Source organism: Carya illinoinensis, chromosome 3 (genome assembly GCF_018687715.1).
Source record: "Carya illinoinensis cultivar Pawnee chromosome 3, C.illinoinensisPawnee_v1, whole genome shotgun sequence".
Lineage (NCBI taxonomy): Eukaryota > Viridiplantae > Streptophyta > Magnoliopsida > Fagales > Juglandaceae > Carya > Carya illinoinensis.
Window position 1 is genome coordinate 36448313 of NC_056754.1, and position 26198 is coordinate 36474510.

The following is a 26198-nucleotide window of genomic DNA, read 5'->3' on the forward strand; positions in this document are numbered from 1 at the left end:
TAAAATCATTGGTTCAAATGACAAGTTTGGAGTTTTGGAAAGATGGAATATTCCTTACTGAGATTTCATATGTCATTTTCATGTATAGGTATCTGAATATTCTAATTATTTCAAACTATACACGTGATGCATTCTTTATATATAGCACAAGTACATGACATTGTTATATGAAAGTTACATGGTTTCATCACAAGTCACATGTTATATATTTTCGGGTTGTGTATTAAAGAATAATGGTTTTTGTCACAACTCCAAATATTAAGATAGAGGAATATCCTAGTAGAACTCTTTTGTCCACTTAAATTGGAGTGATAATCCCTGGGTTGATACAATACAGTCAATGAACTTTGAATGAGTTCTTCTTAAAGGATTCCGGAGTGAAGTAATACCTAATGCTAGTGGGTGCAACATATTGAAAAGTATCATATTGTAAATGCGTTGAATGCGAATTGCAAGCTAGCTTCGTCATACAAACTCTGGGGTACTCACAACTGGTTAAGAGGGCTGGTAATGTGATGCGGTAACTAGCAGGAAGCCAATGATGCTTAGGGGAGTCATAAAGTATCCATCCATATTATTATATTTGGGGTTATAACGAGTCTGGTTCAATTTGGTTTTGAACATATTTTAGAACTTTACCAGTATATACCACTTATGAGATTTAAAAAATCAATACTGCAATTGTTACACCCTAAACTGGTACTTCCAGTTTTACTAGTTCCGGTCCAGTTCGTCTAGGTTTTTCAGTATCTTATATATATTGTATATATATTATAGTATATAATAATATAGTGATAATATATTATAGTACATTATAATGTATATTATAATTGTATTATAGACTATAGTAATATATTATAGTATATTATAATATATTGTGATATATTATAACTATTAATACTATAAATGATATTGATAATATATAGTTATTTATATAAGATTTTAAATTTTAATATTATATTAACTAGTAATTTATCGTATAATACAAAATTATTTTATATATAATTATATATAAGATTTATATATAATATAAAAAATCATATAAAAATATTTTATACAATATAAAAAATTAATATATATATATATATATAAATAAGTCCGGTGTTGGGCAAAGAAAAACCAAAATCAGACCGATTTCGATCGGTTTTGAGAAAAATGGAACCAATATTGGATCAGACTCGGTTCGGTTCGGTTCAGGTTTACCGGTTCACCAGTTTTTGAAAAATAAAGAATATAGATGGGACAAAAATGTGTTTTCAATCAACGTAAATATTCATGCTCATGCATTTATATTTATAGTTTACCTTATACATGCTTATGTTATTTCTATGTATGTTTTTTGTTTAATTTGCTGAGATTTCTCAAAATCTCATTGTGATAGTTTCAACTATCGTTCCCCTTGGAATGGTAGAACTTGTAGCAGGGTCAGGAGTAACTAGTCCAAATAATGATCAAGGTTGAGGATGAGCTCGATCGGGAGAAAAGAATGGATTTAGTTATGACTTACTTGGAGATAGCATAAATTAGAAAGATGTTTTAACGATTTTCTTTTAGTTAAAGGCTTTTGAAGATGACATTTGTTATTTTGAGGTGTACCAAAGAGTTTGATACTCTATTACTATGATGTACAATTTTGTATATGCCTTATTTGATAAACTTGGAACAAGTATGGTATGATTTAAAGTTATGAATAAAGTTGGGATACTAGTTTATTCTCATACAAAATTTTATGAAATGACTTATTCTGCTGCGAATACTTCATATTGCTAGAATGCATGTTAGGTTTATTGCATGTTAACCATCATGTATGGGGGTATGCAACCCAGTGTTGCATGTCTCGATAATTCAGTCACCGCCAAATCCCAAACAAGGGGGTTGGGAGCATCACAGTGAATAGTAATAAAATTGTTTGATTAAAGACATTTTATTGGATTTCAAAAAATGAGAAAAACTTAAATAAAAATATTATAAAATTAACAAATTATTTGAATAAAATTTATTAATAATTTTTTTGTTTTGAAGTTTAAAAAAATTGTATTGGTTTTTGCATTTAGATAACAATTAGGTAATGATTATATGAACAAGTTAAATATTTGAAATAGAAAAGTGTTTTGTATTTTAATGATGTTTGATAATGAAATTATGAGAAGTTTTGATAATTATGTGTCTCATCTTTGTATCCAAACTTTCCCTTAGTCAATCGGCAACTATTTAGTAGTACTATATCAAATTACGTTAGTTTGTGAGTTTATTTCTATAAAATCTTTTTATGAGTAAAATATTTTTCTTTAGTAAATTGTATTTATTTATTAGGTTCGGTTTGACCACTAAGAATTTTGAAATGAGAATTTTGAATTTTAAGATGAAAGATTAAAATATTATATTTTAATATTATTATTGTATTGAGATTTGAAAAAGTTAATTAAAATTTGAAAAAATTGAATTGTTTATTAAATTTTGTATAGGGATTTGAGAAAGTTATAATGATGAGATGAAAATTTTGAATTTAAGATGAGAATTTTGATTTGCCAAACCTAACCTAAGTTAGCAGTTAATGTACTGAGTATGCTTTCTCACCCTTATAAAAACTTCGTCCTCAGAATTTAAAATAACAAGGATAGCAAAATAGTGGTGTTGCCTAGTTGTTGACTAAGTGTTGATAATTTTTTTGTACTTCGATTTTTAAGAACTTGTTTGGAAATAGATCTCATTCCAAAATTATGATTTCATTTCATCCTGTCTTCTTTTCAAATATAATTTAAATATAAAATTTTTAAACAAATTATTATAACCTTTTCAATTTAAAAAAAAAAACTAAAAAAATAATTCAATATTTTCAAATATTCAAATAAAAATAATATTATAAAACTATATTCTAACAATATTTAATTTTATAATATTTTTTATTCAACATTTTCTCTCTCGTTTTTAAAAATTTTAAAAATACTTAACTCAAACTATTTTACTACTATTCACAAAACATCTTATTACTATTTACAAAATTTTCATATCATCTCACTTCTAGACTCTCGTTTGTTTTCGAGACTAAAAATCAAAACTTTGAAAACTTCTCAAAGTTTTCGTACTGTTAGAAGTTTTACAAAAACAAACACACATTTTAATCTACCAGTTTCATCTGAAAAGATCTCAAGTTTTTTCTCAGATTTTCATTTCAAAAAATCTCAAGTTTTCATCTAAAAAAAGTTACACAATTGGTAAAGGAAAAGTATAGTTGCAAGCATAATTGTGCACTAATTTGTGCACCAATGTGATATGATTGGTCACAAAGTAGATTTTATTGAAAACAGTGTTAATTTAAATTTTAAATATGAATAAATCAGTATTGGTACGCAGATTAGTACGCGACTGTACTTGTATGTAGCAAAACTTATTAGATATAAATAAATAAAGGAAGTGGCCAAAAAAAAAAGACAAAATGGTTAAAAAAACAGGAAGCAGAAAAAAAAATCACCATTGGTAAATAAATAAACAAAGGAAGCAGCAAAAAAAAAAAAAAAAGAAAACCAAATGGTTAAAAAAAGGAAGCAGCAAAAAAAAAAAAAAATCACCATTGATAAATAAATAAACAAAATAAGCAGAAAAAAAAAATTGACCAAATGGTTAATAAAAAAGGAAGCAGCAAAAAAAAAAACAAATGCATCATTGGTAAATAAATAAACAAATGAAGCAACTAAAAAAAAAAGACCAAATAGTTTCTCTCAGTTAAAAAAAAAGAAGGAATCAGAGGAAAAAAAATACACCATTAGTAAATAAATAAACAAAAGAAGCAGCAAAAAAAAAAAAAAAAAAAAGAAGTAGAAAAAGAAACTAATCTCATCTCATCTCTAAAAACAAACACATATTTCATCTAATCTCATTTTATCTCATCTCATCTCAACATATCTCAAAAATTTTTATCTCATCCCATCTCTAAAAATAAACACATATTTCATTTAATCTCATCTCATCTTAATATATCTCAAAAGATTTTATCTCATCTCATCTCATTTATGAAAACAAACGAGGCAAGCCCTAATTCTCAGAAAACTTTCTCAACCGTGAGATTTCTCCCTAAGATCTTGACTAACAGAATCTTTCTATTTTTCGATCGCTGCTCTTTAAAGTCTAGTATTAATCTTATTGTGGCTTTTGGCGCATTATTATTCACCTTTTTGGTTTCCTCACATTTTAACTATTGTACTTCCATTATTCTCACACACGTCCACCTCCCACTTTTATCTCATTGGGTAAAATGTGACCCCTTTTAGTATTCTTGTATCAAGTTTGTTTTTATTTTAAACTTCGAAGGTTTATGGGCAATACCACCATCCTTATAGGCAATACCACCATCCTCATAGGCGGATAAAGCTTCCCATTCTCAAACAATGCACGGATGGACGACTAATTGTATGTTGTTACTGTGCGTTTCCGGCACCAAAAGAAACCTCCCAATATAGAGTTTTCTTTTGTTAATTTAGTTTTGCTTTGGATTTATCATCACCACAATTTACACCTATTAAAGAGATGGAGTGTTAAGGAAAAGAACATTTCTATATCTTGTTCAAGAAATTGTCTTATAGTTGTTACAAGTAACCTCGCCTCATAATGCTCACTTCAGCTGTCATCTAACATGCAAATGATACAGGCAAAGAAAACAACCAAGTGGTATCAACTTCCAGCAGATAAAGATCCAGTTCATATAATATTTAGTTAACCTGTCCTTTACGGATATATAACCTTCATGCGTGAAGCCTTTAGGCAAATTTCCAAACAATTTATCAGACATACTAGCTTTTATTCTACAAGAAACTATATGTGTAATCAATTTACAAACAATTGAAAATTGCTGTAAACTGCCAGAAACCACCAACCCTAGTTTGAGCAGCACCCGATTCTTTTTAGAACTGAGTCCTCTTTGACATTTATTGTTTGTCCTATGGATGGTAGAGTGGAAGCACTTCCCTTATCACCCACCTCAATTGCCCTCCTGCTCACAATCCGGTATATCTGGGTGAGGACTTCGGTAAAAGCATTTTCCACATTGGTTGCATCCAATGCAGAAGTTTCCATAAAGTAGAGGGACTCTTTCTCTGCAAATGACTTTCCATTGTCTGTTGGAACAGCCACAAGGTGTCGAAGATCTGACTTGTTGCCAATCAGTATGACAACAAGGTTAGGGTCTGTGTGTTCCCTCAACTCCTTCAACCACCTTCCAACATTCTCAAATGTTGTATGCCTAGTGACATCGTACACTAGCAGAGCACCTACAGCTCCTCGGTAGTAAGCGCTAGTAATGGCTCGGTACCTATGAAATAGAAAGAGGGCAATCAATCAAGATGGAAAGTAAATATCAACATTCTAATAGCGTGATGATCGAAAAGAATCTATTTGTAAGCCCACTAATTGACACACACCACTGATGAAAAAGGGTAGCTAGACATCTAAATGGCTAAAGATTAAGGATATCTCATACTATTGACAAAGTTAAAAATTTAATTTGCAATTGTAGCAGCATATGTGCATATAAAGTCAACCACTGCTTACGTGAAAAGAAGAAATACCAACAAAATCATCAAGTAATTATGGTTAAATACAAATAAGCTCATCTGTGGAAGGCTTCAATTGAAAAATGTAGATAGTCATGTAACAAACTCAGCTACGTGATAATAAAGAACAATGGGCAGAAAATGCGTAGGCAAGGGGGCGGGTTGCTGCTGATGGGATGAGAAACTTGTATCATCATCTTATGCCCTCTAATTGCAATCATTTGTTAAACATAATAGTGACCATTGCACCATTACTAGCAACATTTGTGAGGATATCAAATAGCTGCAAACATTCTGTTTTTAAGGATCGTGATTCAAATCCTCTTAATTTTGTCCATTGATGCTTTCTTCCAGATCCCCATCATGGTCTCAGTAACGTATACCAAAAATACTTTTTCCCACATTGAACTTAGCATAGCACAGAATTGTTGGCTAACTCATTCGACTCCTACAAAGAATTCTATCTCGACATCAAGTTTGCACTTAAACAAACCATTTTGAATTCAAAACAAAGAACATCTGAGTGCTGAAGCATCAGAGACAGATTAGGAAACACCATTCTTCCAATAACAGATTGAGCTTGGCTTAGCCATAGCTCTTACATAGCTAAGCCGGGAAAATTTAGAAGTCTGTGTACAACCCAAGTAAGCTCCCTCTATTCCATAAAACCCTCCTAATTTAACAGAGGTAATTTTTCTGACTTGAGCAAAGCTTCTTCAAAGTATTAATTTGCCAAACCAGGGGGCTGATGACTCTTGTACTTCCTTCTCAACAACCCTAGTCATCGGGGGAGCTGCTTTAAATATAATGATGTCTTGATGATTAGGGATAGTAGTAATCAAACCTTAATCTGCAATGTTTTTCCATATCTTCTTCAAAGTAAATCCCCCAACCTCAGCCTGCTTCAAATGAGATGGAGCCGGATTCTGACCTAGTTCATCTTGAAGTGCTTTAGGGGGATGCTCAGGAGGCAACTTCGAAGCACACGTAATATTTTGTGCTTGCGGAAGATTCTCCTTTACAGTACCTGAAAGTTATGATGGGCTTTGAACTGACCTACCATGGTAATTTCGCACATTCTGATGGACAGCTTATCAAGCACCAAAAAATTCTGATGGACAGTTATTTACTAACAAAGAGGGAATATCTTGTGGCAGCATTAACGAACCCAGACTTGTAAATACAATTTCCTATCCTTAAAACTAAAAAGGAAAATATTATTAAAAGATAGGGAAGTGAAACAGGGATTTGGTCACATAAAGAGGATAGAAAGCAAGAATGCATAAATGAGTAATTGGTGATTGCTCAAATAGTGTGTTTATATATATATATATATATATATTAATATGTAATTTATATCTCTATGCTAATCAAATGAGTGTGACTAGCATGCAAACAAGTTCACAGAAACACATATTTATTAGCAGCCTTACTTTTTGATGATGTGTGACCTCAATAAGTCCCCATGGTGAATAGTCCAAATTGATTTAATAACTTGATAGGCTGAATCCATATGCTTTTTAAGATGTGTAATCTCACGAATAAACAAGTAATATACTAAGGCAGACCTCCAAATCTCAAGCTGGGCAACCATTTTGGAAATGCCAGAGAAAAGTTATAGGCCAAACAACACGCGCAGTACTTGAACCAATGAACCATTATGGAAGGGTGTTCAAGAAAGAGATAATAGTCATTTAATAATAAAACTTACCATTATACTTCTCATTTGTCATTACATTACGTAACTTATTGTTTGAAACTCTAGGAAAAGTTCCACACAAGCAGTGTAGACATAGTGCATCACTAAACTCAGTCGCTCAAACATAAGTTCCAACACGTAAATATTTAATCTTCAGATAAATTTTCTCATAAAAATATTAAACAGCTTCATTTGTATCTGATATTCCAGCCACGCATTTGCAATAGTCGTAACCATTTGATGAATAACCCTGACTAGGGTCTTTTCAGTCTCTCAGCAACTATTTATTCAGCTCATATAAGTTGCAATCAGGTTGTTTTGCCTTTCCTGATGAATTTGTGAAGCCAACAGAGAAGCAAATACACTAACCATCCATTAGAAAACCCCAACCTTCTAAGTGATCTATCTATAAGAAAAACCCTAACAAACACACACACACACACACACACACACACACATATATCTTTCTTTCTGTAAGAACCAAAAGTAAAACTTAATTTTACAATGAAATTAGAGGACAGAATGATGGGATAAAAACAATTCAGGCGCTATCCCATCTGCATAAAAATAGTTCAGAGGCCAAAAGTTCAGTCCGAAGAAGAAAAACAGTTCCCCACGACAATTCCAGAAGAAACTAATTATATCAAACGAACATAAGAACAAGCAACTCATAGTATTTTATTGATCAAGCGCATATGATTAATCAAAATATTATAATCCACTTCATATGATAATCTTATATATATATATATATATTTATTTAGTTCATGGGAAACAGAATTATGTTTCTTTACAAGCCTCCCGGATTTCATTTAAAAAATAAAACCCAAAAATAAAAACATCAAGGTAATATATATACTTTTTTTTTTTTGTTTAAGTAATATATATACTAAGAAGGAAATTTCTTGGCCTTAAACCTATTGGATTGCACATAAAAATGCAAATCTATGTTATTACAAGCAAAAACTTCTGAGAGGAAAGAATTAGAATTCTTGACCTCAAAACCAATGATTTTTCACAAGTATGTACCAGAAACTATCAAATTTCTTGCTCTCACTAATACAATAAAGTTTCACACATAGATATCAAAACCCAAGGCACAAGTATAAAATCTTCCAAGTAAGAATCATGAATCCATGAATTTCATGATAACCTATTCAAAGCCGACATGAAAAAAATCCAAGATATTGATAGGGAAAAAAAGTAACCCTCACCTTTCTTGGCCAGCAGTATCCCAAATCTGGGCCTTGATGACCTTCCCATCAATATTTAAACTCTTGGTGGCAAATTCTACTCCAATAGTAGACTTGGATTCCAGATTAAACTCGTTCCTGGTAAACCTCGAGAGCAAATTGGATTTACCCACTCCAGAATCACCAATCAAAACCAGCTTGAACAGGTAATCATAATCATCTTCAGGTTTGTATACAGCCATGTATCAGTGCTCAATTTCTTTGTTCATAGATGATGTTGTTTTTGTTAATCTGAAGTTGGAAATATTTGAAACGAGGGAAAGTAAAGCTTGGAAGGCTTTTATCATCAAACGTTCATTCGGCTTTCGGTTTGCGTAGAAGTCTAGAATATCATCAATATGGGAACTGACAAAACTCTCGCAAACAAGTAATGCTATTTACTTTTGTGAAAAAAATATAAATAAGTGTGGTGTGTGAAGTGTGAAGATGACAAATAGATTTTTCTTTTACTTTTTGATCTAATCGTCTTTTCGTGAATACAAAATATCAGCGTTAATAGTAACTATTCGTGATCCATGCTACACCTTATATTAATTTATTTATTTTATTATAAATATGTGGTATAAGAATAATAAGTAAATTAACTCAATTAATTTAATAAAAATAAAATAAAATTAAAATTAAAAATAAGAAAAAAATAATTTTAAAACATATAAAATATGTAATGTGAGATGATGAGTAGTATTTCTCATAAAAAAATAATAAAAATGTTAAAATTAATATGTTTGTATATATATTTTTTATAAAACATATTGCATTAATTAATAACTGACATTATAACTTTGACCTGAAATATATATTACAAGCTAATTATGACATTAATACCTTCCCAGTATATAATTATGATTGATTTGGTCTAGTCCAAACTGTAAATCTCTATAGACTATCATTTGAGAGACAGAATAACTCTATCCAAGACAGAGTTAACAAACCTCATTCTCTATCTAAGACAGAGTAGAGGACATACTCTTTTGGATAAAAGTCCAAGAGAATCTATTTGTATATCTAAACTTGTTTATACAGTTATGAGAAGTGTTATATTCACAAAATATTTTATAAAAATAAATCTATAAACTGCTTTAGTTTAATATTATATGTTGGATCTACTCTATAATATAAATAACTTTGTAATTTAATGTATTATATTAAAACACACAAATTTGTAAACTTTTGCCAGATCTCTATATTTAAAATATTTTTCCATCGTTATATGTGGACTATTTAGTCACTCCCGTCAATTATATTGCTCTTAATTGTAGCTGTCTACATTAACTTTAGTACTAATATTTTTACAAAAATGCTTGTTGCAAGCGCATGATGTAAACGGTGCACAATCAGCATTTAATAAAACTTTTATTTTTATTTTTATTTATGCTATTGCTCCTGATACAGTGAAAATATCTCTATATTTCACTATAATGTATCAAATCAGTCTAACTAGGATCAACAAGTACCCCAGCAAGGTCATTCGCAAGGACTTGTCCAAGAAGACGGCGAAGAAGTCATGCTTCAAGGCCTTCGTCAAGCTTGTCAACTACTAGCATCTGATGCCCAAGCGCAACACCCTCGACATGGTTCTCAAGGAGATTGTCTCCATCGAGTCCCTCCAGTTCAGGGACAAGAAGGTCACAGCTGCCAAGGAAACCAAGAAGAGGCTTGAGGAGCGCTTCAAGTTTGGGAAGAATAGGTGGTTCTTTACCAAGCTCAGGTTCTGAATTGGATCGACATCGTTTAATGTGTTTTGGGAGAGCTGGGTCTGTTTCTATTTGGTCATATTTCATGTTAGTTTGTTATCTGTTTATTAAGAAGATAGTTGTTTCATAAGATCTAAGGTTTGATGCTTAGATATGTTTTAGGACTTGAATGTTAAACATATGTGATTATTTCTTAATGATTTACTTAATAGAAATTTCAGATCTAATGAATTGATAAAAAACCAAATCATATAGCACTCGATTTTGAAGAATGGGTGCAAACCGATTATGTTGAGTATGATTTTGTTACTTTTTGTGGCTTTGGTTTAATTGTTAAAAGCATGTTAGTTCTTAGGAATGTTTTTATGAACATATTGAGTGTATGTTATTAAACTTTTGGAGTTTTTGGAATTGTTTTAAAGAGGGATAGACCATGAATATCAAGGGTTGTTCTTTGAGGTCAAAATACTTGAAGTTTTGATATGAAAGAAGTTATTATTTTTATGATGTAAGTTTTTAGGGTTTGTTCTAGCATGTTATTAAAGCATAAGTTGTGATTTTGTATGTTACATGTTTCATTTTTAGCTTGAATGATAGGGTTTGAAAAAATTGCAACAAAAATAAAGAGTTGAGTATGTTTTATGTTTTGGCCCATGCTTGGGTGCAACATCCAGAATCTAAAAGTGTGATTTTATACTATTATTATTATTATTAGATATGTTTTGAGGTGGTAATTTGTTTTGAATAGGATTTCACTACTGTTGAACCATACAACTCCTTTATTTTTCTATTTGGTTTTCATTTCCTGATTTGAAATTAACTTCCAACTCAAACACTTCAAAACCATTATCCTTTCAGTATTCGTAATCTCGTAGGATTGAGATTTTGTCACCCTTCATGTCTCAATTCTCTCAATTCTCTCAATCTAATTTTCCTTATAGTGATTCATTTAGTTTCCTAGTTGCATAGTTTTTCAATTGGAAACTAACTCCCAACCCCAAACTCTATCCAATCTTCATATGGCTCACGATACCCCTTCTCCTTGCCTATAAAACTCACGGGAAACCATGCCTCTCCTACACTTCAAACTAGAGCTACATAACAAAAGAAGGAAGAAGCCTTTCAACGCATAGAAAACCCATTGTAGCAAATCCACCACCTGAGATATTTACCCTAATGAACCAACAAATTTTTAGAGCCCATTGGTGTCACTGATCACTTTAGGCCACCCAAGAGCCGTAGTCGCCTCAGCCTCCCTCCCTCAGTCACGAGCTACAATGTAAAATTGTGGAAGCAATGCTAAGAGATAATTAGTATGACCATATAATTGTATATGTGCTGTAAATGTTCTAATGGTATATGAAAATATGATATTTGTCTACATTATGCTACGAGCTAAGTCAAGGTTAGATATCTTTTACGATCTTCAATGAATTATGATGACATATATGTAAGTAAGCTTATGTACGTTATGCTATTATTGATGGTTGATCGATGGATGATATGTTATCACATATATGCCATGGAATGTTTATGTTTAGATCATATTATGCCATGTACAAGAATATGTCATGTTATGTTATGCCATGTACAAGAATATACCATGTTATGTTATGCCATTTACAAGTATATGCCATGCTAGAAAAGCTCATGATATTTCAATAAGTTCTTACGCATTAAAAAAGATAAGATGTTTAAGGATGACATGGATCTAAGCGTATTCACCGCAAGTTATGTTAAGACAGTGCTACGGATCTAAGCGTGGATCACCATATGTTAAGAGAAACACGGACCTAAGCGCGTTTCACTCTAAGTTATGTTAAAGAGTGACACGGACTTAAGCGTGTTCATCACAAGTTATGTTAAGGGTGACATGGACCTAAGCGTGTTCATCACAAGTTATGTTAAGGGTGACACAGATCTAAGCATGTTTATCACAAGTTATGTTAAGGGTGATATGGACCTAAGCGTGCTTACCATAAGTTATGTTATGCTATGCCATAGACTCAAGTGTGGTTTACCTTATGTTAAGTGAAACACGGACTCAAATGTGTTTCACTCCATGTTATGACAAGTTATGTTGTGCGGTACCATAGATTCAAGCATGTTTCACTCTATGTTATGACAAGTTATGGGGTGCCACAGACTCAAACGCGATTCATCATATAATAAGTAAAAGACAAGATAAACAAGTAATTTATGCATTCACTTTATATGTTTTTCATGATTATATATGTTTCCGCTCATGTTGATGATGAATAGACATGCTATGAGAATTTGTGAATGATATATGTTTGATTGAAAAGTCTTTTAAAAATTAAGTCTAAGCTAAGTTATATTTTATAGTATAATGTGCTATTTATTGAGTTTTCGACTCATTTTTTTTGTTTATTTCCCAGTTTTCTCCTACGTTTTACCGTCATAGATGATGATTTTGAGGACACAGAGCTGGAAGGCCAGGAGTAAATCTAGTGCAAGGACGTAGTTTTCTTTTATGTTATTTGAATAAAAATTCACATGTAGGTTTAGTTTATGTTTTTACTTTACGTTTTTAGTTTCATGTTTTAAAAATAGTTATGTTTAGTTTAGTTATGTTTTCAATAAAAAAGGTATTTCAAAATATGAATCTCTTTACTGGACATTATGCTAGAAATGTTAGTAATATCTCTATCCTACGGGAATGGGGTGTTACATTGGTTCACATGCTTGTGTTGTGTTTTAAATTTTTCTATCTAGTTATTTAAATTTAGGACAAAATTTACATTTCTTTTGTTAAGTTTTGTAGTTTGAATGTGAAATCCTTAAGTTAAGGGTAAAATTATCATTTTCCCACAAATAAGAGGTAAAATGATAATTTTACTGTAAGTCAGTATTTTTATATTTCTAAACTTGTTAATGATGAGTTTTTAATGTTTAAAAATATCTTCTTACAATTTCTGTTAATTTGCTCATTTAATTCGTTACGCTATGCTTACTATAAGTTTGTTTCTAACTTACTGTCAGAATATTGTGTATGTGTCTTGGTAAAAGAACAACTATTCATGCTCTTAATCTCTTATGCATGTCACATTATGCTATCTCACAAAATATTTATATGTTACATATTATGTTATATCATGAAATGTTTATCTATTACAAATTATGCAATGTCATGAAATGTTTATTTGTTACATAAATCTTATCTATTACATGATATGCTATGTTACAAAATGTTTATCTATTTCATGTTTGCCATGTCATACTTCACACGTAAATGTCACGTCACATTGTTTCATGTCATCTATCATTTCGTTTCACGTCACGTCATGTCACGAGTTTGGAGTTCGTCACGAAAAATAGTATTTTCAAGTCAGTTGAATCTTTTATGTTTATCACGATCCCAAGTGTTAGAATGTTGTAATATCCTAATGGAACTCCATTGTTCATGTAGGAGTGTCTAAACTGGTGTGAAATTCTCTAGGTTGACAAAGTATCGTCAACAGGCTTCAAATGAACACTATTTCATCCAACCATTAATTTTTCTGCCAAACTAAAGAGGGTTTCAACTCCAGTGAAACCTAAAATATTTGGAATCAAATTAAAAGCCCAAATACCTTCTAAAAACTGAAACCCTATATGGTTTCCCAAACCTTAAATGAAGCCGGTTTTAGCTTAGTATTTAATTACTTGATTAAATTATTTTCACATGTTGTTAACTATTCTAATTCATGTCATTACATCCTTATTCATTCTTTTATACCATAGTATTTTCATTGGACCAAAAAAAAAACAAAAAAGGATTTGGACTTGATATAAATCGAAACCCAAAATCAAATCCTATTGAAACTCCAAATGAGGTCCAATCGGTTTAGGCCGATTAAGGCCAACTGAATTGCACCATTTATGCATGGCTTCTTGGAAAAATTTCTCTACTACCATGACTGTAATTCTACTATCATGTTAGTTCCAAATAGTGGTTGATAGGAAGGCAAAAAGTTACCTCACCACCACCCCATCACATGGCAGCGTCAAGATCACTCTCACATCCCCTCTTAACCTCTCAACCAATATGTGAGTTGTCCATGGCTTGTCCCTTAGGTTTTTTTTTTTTTTTTTTTTTTTTTTTTTTTTTTTTTCACTTTTGAAACACTTTCTTAGAGAGAACTCAAGGAAGATCTTCAGACAACTTTTTTGGCCTTTCTTGCTCGAATATTTCAAAACCTGTGTAAGTAGATTCTCACGAAACTCTTGGATTTTTTGTTGTTGTTGTTATTGTGAAAGCATGCTCCTATGCTCTTGATATTCACATATATTGTTCTTAGGACTTTGATATATGTTTTAGGAAGTTATTTTGAAGATTTATGGTTGTGATCTTGAGGGAGTGAATTTTTATGCATGTTGAGGTCCGGTTGAAATACAAACTTGAGGCTCATGAGTTGTGTTGTGTTTCTATACAATTTTTGCTATGTGATCTTGAGTTTAATGCTTATATCATTTTTAGAACTTGAATGTGAAGCATATGAAGTTGTTTATTGATGGTTTACTTTAAGGAAAATTTAGATCTAGTGGTTTAATAAAAAAGACCAAAACATGTGGTACTCGATTTTGGAGAAAATGTGCAAGCCAATTGTATTGGTTGACATTTTGAGATTTTTGTGATATTTGACTTGTTTGTTCAAGCATTCTATTTCTTAGGATTGATTGATTTATGATCATATTGAGAATATGTTTTTAGTAGGAGGATTTCACGTGTTAACTTGGGTTGAGAGATTCCCTATATTGATTGGGAGGAATGGTTCCCCGTACTCAATAGTATCTATGATGATTCATGATTACCTTATTTTGTTTGGAAGGTGATTCCTCACTATACTTATAATGTATGTGATTTGAGCCTTCATTTACATTAATCTTGTGCATTCATATTCATTTTCATTGTCTTGTATTTATAGTGTTGTCATGAGTTTATAACTAATTGATATTTCATTAAAATCTCATTGTGGTAGTCCTACTACAGTTGTCTCTCAAAATTGTAGATTTTGAAGCAAATGTTGCTATGAAGGGTTACCTCGCGAAGAAGGACTAGTGCAGCTTGGGGAATAGTATGAGTTGGGCAAATAACAAATGATCATTTGTAATTATATTTTGGATGAGATGGTAGTGACTTATGGAAATTTTTATTAATGGACAAGAAATGGACAAATTCATTGATACTATGAATATTAGTTTATGGCTAATATCTTTTACTATATTCCGTTGCGACTTTGTTACACATGTGCTTGCATATGAGCGCACAAGATTCACACAGCATAAGGGATGTAGCAATTCGGCATGCATCCTGGGCACTACGGTTCCTCGCCAAACCACAATTGGGGCCACATCTACCACATGGGTAAAACATGTTATCTGTTATGATGTTGTTCAGTGATGTTTATGCCAAAAGATTTTTGTATATCATATTTTTGTAAATAAATGTTTCTAAAATGCCGCTTTATAACTTTGATATTCTGTTTTGTTTTGTATTCTATAACTAGCCATATTTACACAATAGTATAGGTTCGTTGCTTATTAAGTTGTTGATAACTTACCCAATTATATCTATTATTTTTTAGATGATTTTGATATTTCAGTTGAGAATCAAGAATACAAAGCATGAGCGAGATTAGTTGAGAGTAGTGGAGTAAGTGGCTCAAAGGCACAAATTGATTAACAGATTGAAATAAGTGCCAAAGGGTACAAGAGACTATTAGAGGATCTTATCCAGAAATATGTTATTTTCCTTTGAACGGTATTTTGGAATAATGATACATTTACTGAGACTTTGTGGAGTTTTCTATTATATATTTTGGAGGAGTTCATTGACATCTCTGTGGAGGAAGGTATATTTTTAAATAAATGAGTTTTATATGTTATAGAGCCTTTCCATAAATAATTTGGAGTCTTTGTTTGTATTGTTGGGATTTCAATTTAAGTGGTAAGAGTTCACTCCCTACCCCTATGGATACGAGGCGAGCCATGATTAGATCCTCCAATTCCCAGCATAGATAACTTTTCTTCATTTGCAAGTAAAATGGATAGTTTCCATTTAGTACAAAACATGAGATATTTTTGGTCATTTCACTTAATAACATAATGTAAAATGACTAAAACATCCTACGATTTATACTAAATGCATTCGATTTATTAAGGAAAATACTTTAGTTACAAAGAGATTATACAAAAATAAAGCTACAATCTAATATGGCTTGACGTAATACGTTAGCTTTATTAATGGATTGGAAATTCATGTCATGGGCACTTGGGCCGACCTTCCTTAGTTTTCCAGTTGTTGTAGCATGGACATTCTTCCTTGTTCCCATATGTTCCCGAGGGAACACAAAGACATTTATGACAACATTTGTTGCAAAAGAATAGACATGGTTTCCTGTGATGTGTTTTTGAGCATCGGTAGTTGCAGGCCCTCGGACACGCTGAAAAGGAAACATAAAGAAAGCAAAAAAACCAAAATAAATTAAAAGCTTATGGGTGGAGGGTTGAAGTTTTTATCTAAACCGAATATTAAAGAAATATCAATTGAGAAATGAGGAGATTTATAAAAGAAATTAAAAGGTCGAGGAAACTTATTAATTTCTTTTTGACCTTCTTGACGAACCGATCCCTCCCCGCCAGCCTATTCATATATATATATATATAATGAGTGGGAATTTTGTGTTAAAACACTACATGATAATGGGATTATTGTGAAATATTAAACTCAAAAAGACAATGCATTCAAAATTCTGAAAGGGAGAAAATAGCATCAATCATTACCATAGCAAAAAATTACACAATGAGAATCAAACCCAACATTGTCTTTGTTTCATTCAGTGTATTAGGTATGTTAGAGAGAGAGAGAGAGAGAGAGAGAGAGAGAGAGAGAGAGAGAGAGAGAGAGAGAGAGACTCACGTCTAAAACCTCAATGGCAAAGGCGAAGGTAAGGATGAGAAAGAAAGATAGACGAAGCTGTGACAGCCTTATTACCATGCTTTCCTTAGCGAATAATTATAAGTTTTTTAGGTATGCATACACATCCTTTCTTACGTACATATATATATATATATATATATATAAACTCGGGTGCACAACATTACCCTCTCAATAAACAAATTGATGGAGATCGATTGTCAAAATCCCATTGGCACGAGCATTATGGAAGTATTTTTAAGAAAAATTCCACTTATGGAAATTGGAAATCTGACAATATAATTAGGCATTAATATTGCTTCAATCTGTTACCAAAATTGTATATATATATATATATATATATATTTTATTTCCTTAATTATTTTGTTGGTAATAACTATTTATGATAATATTAGTATACATGTTTTGAGTTCTGCTACATTCAATTACTTTTACATATTCTTTGTATACTCTATTGATGTGATTGACTAAATAAATTATTTGATATTAAAAAAAGTGACGTAACCAATTATATTAAAAGAGTACATAAAGAATTTACAAAAACAACCGCACATCAATTCTTTTTTTTTTTTTTTTTTTTTTCTGAATATAGTATAAGTTGAGAGTACTGTGCATGTATGTGAGCAGGATAAAATCCGGCCTAGCCTGAAAATCTGGATGTTCTGACAAGCATGGTCGGTTATCCATCCTTTCGGTAGGGGATAAACGGATCTAGGAGGCAATATAGCAGATACCATGTAAAATAGGAACTAAAATTCTTTAATTGAAACGATGTCGTTTCGTTGAATTACCGTATCATATTAACACATTATTCCATCCACGTATCTCCTTCCGATTCATTCTTGATTTCCTCTCTCTTCGTAACTCTCCTTATAAGTCTCAAGCTAGCATTTGCCATTATCATCTCATTCTCTCTTCTCGTTTTCACTTTGCCAGTGTATCAATTGGTCTCGACAAAACCCCAGGTCTCTCTTATTTGGATCTTGTTGAGTTTGGACCTCCCTTGGCAAAATTTATTGATCACCATGCAAAATATTTTTTTTTGTGGTATTTTTTGAAGTTCATGAATATGAGTAAAATATTTTATATATCATTTTCTGTTTGAAGGGAATGTAAATATGATCAATTATTTTTTCTTCTGGATATGATTGTGCATCATGTGGATAGATTATATTCCCCTTAAAGAATAATGTTACATACAGTCGTAGAATACGCAAGCGTCGTTCAATCGTTTTGAAAAAGAGTGATGTCCACTATTAAAAAATTTATTTCTTGTTATGTGATTATACGATGCTTGCACACTCACGACTACAATCATGATTTTTTACACATTTAACGTGACCAAGCCAAAGCTTGACTAAAAAGGGGATATACTTGTTATGAACTATTTATATAATTCAAGCTCCTTTTTATTGTAGAGATCTCTCTAGAAAAAACTACTCAATCTAATTTGCCATGGTCACATTGATAGAAGTTGGTTTTGTTAATTTAACTTCATTATTCATGTTTTTATATTTTCCTTATCTTAATTCAGGTTTCTTTATTGCAAGATATTAAATATATGATGTGCTTTTCTTATAATTTTTATTTGTGGAGGTGTCATAATTCATGGGTTTTTGTTTGGGAACTGACAATTTGGAGTTTAGGGTGCATGAATCTTGAATTTGTTTTGAAGTCTATTTGTTTAAAGTTTGGGAATTTGGAGGATTTTTATTTTGTATGTTCTTAGCTTTTGTAACTTGTTATATTATGTGGTTGTGGATGTTAAGTGTTGTAGTTTTTTTCCTTTTTGTATTTAATACTTATATTGTTTTAAATTGTACAACAAATCAAATAGAAACTTAAAAAGTTTTGTTTTAGACCTCACAAGAGCTAAAAGCCCAGTTGGTCAGAGCCTCATATGGTCGGCTGGGCTGCTCAATCACCCCTTCAACGGGAGATAAAGAAGTTAAGAGTAAATAGGCACGTGAGTGTAAGACTTTTCATTCGACTTCTAGTCAGGGTATCTAGCTATACCCAGTCTAGAACCCGAATTTTAAACCCGGGACAAAGCTTGGAGGAATCCAAATTTTTACTACCTAAAACTCTGGTTCTAGGCTGTACTTGGATTTTTTCCCTCTCTCTCTCTCTCTCATCTAAAATCCTATATTCTATTATAATTTTTTCTTGAAACAATTTTGAAAAACATATTTTTTATATAAAACAACTAATTATCTTTTTAAACTAAATGCATATAAAAAGATAAATTCAATATTTATCATGTAAAATACATGCAACACATAATACAACTCACTACATATTACATTATTTGGTATTTATACTTTACGTTACAAAATACAAAATTACAAGCCATTGTCATGATTGATCATCACCAGTTTAATTAGGAAGAGCTTCTAAAATACTTGGTGCTAGATCTTCATCATTGCTCCATTTGGATCTTTATAGTCAAAGTATCGCTTCACCTGATGAACATCACATGAAACTAAATTTAAGATTTCTCAACTTAACAAGAACTGTTTTTGCTAATAACTGAGCAAGTCATGACAACACATGGTATAAACAACAAAAATTAGAACATAAACAATGGTTGGGCGCCCTAGTGATATTTTGACTCAACATGATATTTAAATATTTAGGGCAAAAGAATTATTTTCCCTAGTGAAAACCGAGTCCTCCAAAACGCATCGAGCTACTAGAAACCAGAGGCATGCCACGACATCCCATTGCACATTAGTATCTATCAAGAAAAATATATGGAAATCAGTTAAATGAATGTTTGATGGCTCCGTGCCTTGGCATCTTCTCAAGTAGGTTGTTGCCGAGGAATCTTGCCTATCATTATCACATGGACATTGTGGCGAGCATGTTGTGATGCTAGAATGGAAGGACAAACGGTTGATTGGAAAGCTATGGTGCGGTGGATTAAACTGACTTTAGTTGATATTTTTTCTCCACATCGTAAATTTGATAGGTTGCAGTGGCAAGATCTTACTCTCCTACAGGATTTAAACTGTCTAATTGCTCCAGTTGCTACTAAAAATATGAAAGCCATGGCTTGGATTAAGCCTCCTAGAGGTCGCTATAAACTTAATGTCGATGGTAGCTCGCTTGGAAATCTTGGCTTTGTGGGTGGAGAAAGGGTTATTAGAGATCATTGTGGTCGAGTGATTACTAGATTTTCAACTCATTATGGGCAGGTTTCCAACAATGTGGCTGAAGGCAGAGCTTTACTCGATGATCTAAAATTAGCACAACAATTGGGTATTAGAGACATAATGGTGGAGTCAAACTCTGAAGTTATTGTGCGATGGATTGAGGTCAGTTAATGCAATTTATGGTATCTGTGGGATTATTGAGATAATATTAAAAGTCTATTTTCTGAATTAAATCACTCCATTCATCATACTTTTAGAGAAGTCAATATGGTTGCGGATTATCTTGCTAAAGAAGGCGCTTATAATCGGGGTAAGTATTTTACAGGTGCTGGCCTTGGTTGGGATTTTCTTCGAGGTTTAGTATGTACAACTTTTTGGGGTCTTCCTTATTTAAGTTTGTAATTTTTAGTTCGTAGGGTTTTTTGATCACCTAGGTTTTGGTACTTGTTCTTGATCTTTTGTAAACCCTCAGGTGAAAGTCTTGTAACCACGGTTTTCCTCCACCATACGTGAGGGTTCATTAATAAACTTGGGACGGGGCTGCTATGAGGGTGGCTACCGGCTCTTCTTTTAAAAAACAAAAAAATACTACAACATCCCACAATCTCTATCCCAATCCACTCTAAAAAAACTCCCAAAGAGAAGAAAAAAGCAAAAGGCATAAGGAATATGAAATCTTCTTACCTCCAACTAAAGAACACTTAAAATTTTGACTCTTAATGGGTAGAGATAACATACAAACTACAAACTCTAGAGCACCCAACAGGATTGCTATGCTCTCTTTCACATTTTCTCCCACTGCAACATACAATGTATTTTCCATCTCTACGATCCATAGCTATAGAATGAACAATGATAGTCTCTACAACTCTCTTAAAGTTTTTTGCTTAGAAGAACTTGAGGTGACAGTCTTTGAGAAGATAATAGGAAACGATAATAGGAAACAAATTCCCAAAGGAAATGATAGATTTGAAAGCCTGAATTGAGGCAACTTTAGCTAAGAGATTTCTTTATAATATATATATATATATATAAATACACATATCTATAAGAGTCTTTATTTCTTATATATATAATATATATAGATATATATTTATATATATTTGAATCGTATGAGTATTTTCTACCATCTCTGTTCTATTCTTATTTACATTGAGTAATATAGCAGAGTTTTTCTCAATTACATTTCTACAAACACCTTTCATTCACTATCTTATTTATGCTTCCATGAAGCTAAATTTGATTACAACCATTTCCTCAGTACACAAATTCCTATAGAAAAATTTCAAGAACCATAACAATCTGACACTTTTATAATTTATAATTTAAAAGGATTACTTCCTATAAAAATAGACTTCATATTGTTAGCGAGGTGCAGATAAATTTGACAAAGCAAGAAAAACTCATTTGACAAGTTCCAAGCACAAAAAAGAGACCTAGTTCAGCAAATCTACAAATTTTCATTTGAAAGAATTTGATGGGCACAAAAAAACTAGCACATGATGAAGTTGAAGGTTATGTTACATAGCAATCCAAATAAACTAGCAAGAAAACCAAATGTCCTACAAGTTCAATGCAAGAAAAATTCCATTCAACAGGTTACAAGCACAAAGAAGACCCAGTTCACCAGATCTACACAAAACAATATATATATATTTATAGAAGTGAAGAATTCAAGCCATAAAAGCTAGATATGTTGTAATCATATGTCGGTAAACTACACTCGTGTGTTGTAGAAAAGTGAAGGTGAAGATGGGTTGGCAACAAAAGGGTTCTCACTGAGACTTAGTTCACGAGGACCACAACCATGAGGAACAAAGCTTCGATCGGCAGATGAAGAGTGACGTTGTAACATTCTTGATGATCAAGAACCCCCAAGAACCTTGCAGATTCTTCGAACTTGTTATCAACAACTCAAAACACCAAGAACAAGAATGACACCAAGAGGATTACACAACTCACAAATTGATTAAACTCGAGATTCCATGGTGAATCTGAATTGGGAATTTTCGAGGAATTTCCCAACCTCCAAGACTTAAGATTCTTATTCATCAAAAAGTGCCTACATGCATGAACTTTGCCGCTCTTATACACGTAGAGTGAATACAATGAATCAAAACACAACTAATACAACACAAAACATACTCTACTTCTAATTATCAAAACTCACTGTTTCACTAAACCAAAACTCACTGTTTAACTAATCAAAAACAGATCCCATCTAATACAAAAACGTCCCTTATCTTTTACTTCACATATCCTACCGTTAATGTCGTTACTCCCCTTCTAGCCTTCACACTTCTTTGTTTGCACTCAGCAACTCTCTTCAAGACCATTGCCCCCAGTACACCAGTGACAATTCCCACCTCTTCAAGGCCTTGCCCCAAAAGCACACCCGTGACAATCACAAAATAGTCCCCACTAAGTGAGGGTATGAATTCTTGAGATCCTAAAGTAACTCCCAAGAATTCTCCTCCACAGCAGTTCCCACCCATTTAACTAAGACATCAATATAAGCACGATTCCCTACCTTCTTCATTATCCTCTCAAGGATTATCTCAGACTCTGGCTTAACCACCCCTTCACAATCAACAGGTGGTAAAGTGGAGAAATCTGGTCTCCTAATTTTTCCTTAAGGTAGGAAACATGGAATACATGATGTATTTTTTATGAGGAAGACCAAATTAAGCTTATAAGCCACAAAACCAATCCTTTTAATCACCTGGAAAGGTCCAAAGTATCTAGTAGATAACTTCAGGTTATGTCTCACAACCACAGTTTTCTGCCTGTAAGGCTGCAGTTGAAGAAAAACCCAACTTCCAACTTCAAAACTTCTTTCAGTCCTCTTCTTATCTGCTTGCATCTTCATTCTATTTTGGGCTTTCTTCAAATTTTCCTTCAAGAGACTTAAGACTTCTTCTCGAGTTTTCAAATGCTGGTCCACTATTGCATTGACAGTAGTGCCTCGCACATAAAGTAAGCAACTTTGGAGGTAGAATACCATACAAAGCTTGGAAAGGTGAAAATCCAGTGGAAGAATGGATAGTGGTATTGTAACACCACTCTGCCATGGATAACCAGTTGCACCAATCTTTTGGTTTCGAGCTAACACATGCCCTTAAATAGGCCTCTACACATTTATTTGAGACTTCAGCTTGACCATCAGATTAAGGATAGTAAACTGAACTAAAGGCTAGTGCAATTCCTTGCATTTTAAACAATCCTGTCTAAAATTTACTCGTGGATATCATGTCTTTGTCAGACACTATGGTCTTGGGTAAGCCATGAAGCTTAAACACCCTAGAGAAAAATACTTTAGCTACCCTGTTAGCTATGTAAGGATGTGTTAAAGGAAAGAAATGACCATACTTGGTCAACTTGTCCACTACAGTTAGAATAACTGTCATGCCTTTTGAACTTGGAAGTCCCTCAATGAAATCCATGGCAATATCAAACCAAGGATTCTAAGGAATAGGTAGAGGTTGCAATAGCCTAGCTGGACAAACATTTTCATTTTTATTGACTTGGCAGGTTTGACATTCTTTCACCATTTTCCTGATATCCTTCCTCATAATTGGCCAATAAAAACCCAACTTTACTTTTTGAAGGGTCTTATGCTACCCAACGTGACCTACCTCTTGGCTGAATTGAATGTGTTCCAAAATCCTTTGCTGAAATGGAGATCCAGGCATAATCACCAATTTACCCTTTCTGAGTAGAAGTCCTTGTTGCAGAGAAAAATCTTTTGAAACTTATTGACCTTACTGCAAAACATTAATCACTTTAGTAATCTCAGTAGAAAGGGAATAAATTTGTTTCAAATCATCTAACCACAGAGGTGTAGGAAAGGAAATTAAAGCCAGTGTAGCTGATTCTTCCTCCATTTTCTTGAAAGGGCATCAACCACTTTGTTATCTCTGCCCCTCTCGAAAGTCATAACCCATAAGCTTTGAAATCAACTTTTGCTAAGCCTTAGTAGCTACTTTCTGTTCTAATACAAATTTCAAGACTTGTTGATCTGTCTTGATCTTAAAAGACTGGCCAAGTAAGTAAGGTGTCCACTTGCTAACTGCACTCACCAAAGCTAGAAATTCTTTTTCATACATGGATAGAAGTAGTGCTTTACCCTTCAAAGCCTTGCTAAAGAAGGCTATTGGATGTCCTTCTTGCATCAAGGTAGCGCCTAACCCAACTCCTGAAGCATCACACTCAATATTTTATTAAAATTTGGTAGCTTCAAAACTGGAGGCTTAGCTTCTGCATTCTTCAAACTGTGAAAGGTCTCCTTAGCTTCCTTAGTCCACACAAATGAGTTATTTTTCAACAAAAGGGTTAAAGGAGCAACTATAGATCCATAGCCTTTTATGAACTTCCTATAATATCCAGTTAAACCCAAAAAACTTCTCAATGCCTTCACATTTTTAGGAGTTGGCCACTCAATCATTAGCTATTTTTGTAGGATCAGCTTTAACCCCTTCCACAGAGATAATATGACCAAGATAATCCACCTCAGTGACCCCAAAATGACACTTTGACATCTTAGCAAAGAGAGTATGCTGCTCTAAAATAGATAAAACTGTTTTCAAGTGTGCAAGGTGCTCATTCAAGTTTCTATTATAAACCAGAATATCATCAAAGAAAACTAAAACAAATTTTCTAAGAAATGGCTTAAAACCATGGTTCATCAAACATTGAAAGGTGGCAGAGGCATTGGTAAGCCCAAATGGCATTACCAAGAACTCGTAATGGCCTTCATGAGTTATAAATGTTGTTTTCGGGATGTCATCTTCTTTCATCCTAATTTGATGATAGCCTGAACTTAAATCAAGCTTAGAAAAATATTGTGCTCCATACAATTCATCAAGACGTTCATCAATAACAAGAATTGGGAATTTGTTCTTGATGGTTTCTTGATTAAGAGCTTTATAATCCATACACATTCTCCATGAACCATCAGCTTTCTTAATAAGGAGAACATGTGAGGAAAATGGACTTTGGCTCGGTCTAATCACTCCATTCTTCAGTAGGTTTTGCACAATCTTTTCAATCTATGATTTATGATAATGAGGGTATCTATAAAGCCTCACAAAAAATGGTGTAGAACCATTCTTCAAAACAATCTGATGGTCAAACATTCGAGGTGGAGGTAAGCCAACTGGTTCTTCAAAAATAGATTTAAATTGTTACAAAATCTTCTATACTTCTGGTTGTATCTTTTTTTTTTTTTCTTTTTCTCCTCCTTGGGCTGCCACTAACTTCAAAAACCATGTTTCATCACAAAAGAGTACTTCAACAGATTCCCTCCACTAACCCCTTTAACATTGCCAGAAACAAGGCCTTGTAATATCAACTTTTTTCCACCTACCATAAACTCCATAGACATGGTGGTAAAATCCCATTGAATGGACCCTAATGTCTTAAGCCACTGGACTCCAAGATCAATGTCACATCCCCCCAATGTTAAAACATGAAATGGAATTAGGAACTTGGAACCTTGAATGTTAACAGCTTCTAAACACCTTCCTTGGCTCACTATCTTTGCTTCATTAGCAACCCTGACCTGCAACCCTACATCCTTCTCTACCTTCAAATTAGTTGCCTCAACTACCAATGGATCCAGGAAGTTATGAGTGCTTCCTAAATCCACTAAAATTTCCATATCAAAAGAGCCAAATTTACCCAAAAACTTCATTGCATTGCTATCAATACCACCCGTAATGGCATGTATGGATACTTCAAGAACTCCAGAGCTCTACCCCACCACTACTTTAGAATATGACGTAGCTTGTGTTTCACCTTCTTCCAAACTGTTAACTTCTTCCTCATCATTTTCCCCATGCAAAAAATACACATGAAGATTCTTGTAGACACGAGATGGGTTCCACTTTTCCTCATAGTGGAAAAATAATCA

At 32.8% G+C, this 26198-nt stretch overlaps 2 protein-coding genes and 1 long non-coding RNA gene across 3 annotated transcripts; 1 reads left to right on the top strand and 2 right to left on the bottom strand.

Moving 5' to 3' along the window:
- Positions 1-4663: 4663 nt before the first annotated feature.
- On the bottom strand, positions 4664-8874 carry LOC122304157 (ras-related protein Rab11D). The gene is made up of 2 exons (XM_043116246.1): positions 8460-8874; positions 4664-5305 (listed from the first exon to the last, which is right to left on the bottom strand). The coding sequence occupies exons 1-2, from the start codon at positions 8678-8680 to the stop codon at positions 4873-4875; spliced, it is 654 nt and encodes a 217-aa protein (XP_042972180.1). The 5' UTR covers positions 8681-8874; the 3' UTR covers positions 4664-4872.
- A 977-nt stretch (positions 8875-9851) lies between these two features.
- Positions 9852-15671, top strand: LOC122304158. The gene is made up of 2 exons (XR_006240933.1): positions 9852-10252; positions 12592-15671. It is a non-coding gene; the product is annotated as an uncharacterized LOC122304158 (long non-coding RNA).
- A 734-nt stretch (positions 15672-16405) lies between these two features.
- Positions 16406-17192, bottom strand: LOC122304755 (gibberellin-regulated protein 12-like). Its single transcript, XM_043117018.1, has 3 exons — positions 17115-17192; positions 16808-16838; positions 16406-16638 (listed from the first exon to the last, which is right to left on the bottom strand). The coding sequence occupies exons 1-3, from the start codon at positions 17190-17192 to the stop codon at positions 16457-16459; spliced, it is 291 nt and encodes a 96-aa protein (XP_042972952.1). The 3' UTR covers positions 16406-16456.
- Between the last annotated feature and the right edge of the window lie 9006 nt (positions 17193-26198).

Bases quoted from the DNA above. Each gene is read 5' to 3' on its own strand.
- LOC122304157 (XM_043116246.1), bottom strand. From the start codon at position 8,680: ATGGCTGTATACAAACCTGAAGATGATTATGATTACCTGTTCAAGCTG. The intron at 5,306-8,459 runs GTGAGGGTTACT...TCTATTTCATAG, and splicing joins GATACTGCTGGCCAAGAAAG to GTACCGAGCCATTACTAGCG.
- LOC122304755 (XM_043117018.1), bottom strand. From the start codon at position 17,192: ATGGTAATAAGGCTGTCACAGCTTCGTCTATCTTTCTTTCTCATCCTT. The intron at 16,839-17,114 runs GTGAGTCTCTCT...ATATATGAATAG, and splicing joins TTGCCATTGAGGTTTTAGAC to GCTGGCGGGGAGGGATCGGT. The intron at 16,639-16,807 runs GTCAAAAAGAAA...TTTCCTTTTCAG, and splicing joins GGGATCGGTTCGTCAAGAAG to CGTGTCCGAGGGCCTGCAAC.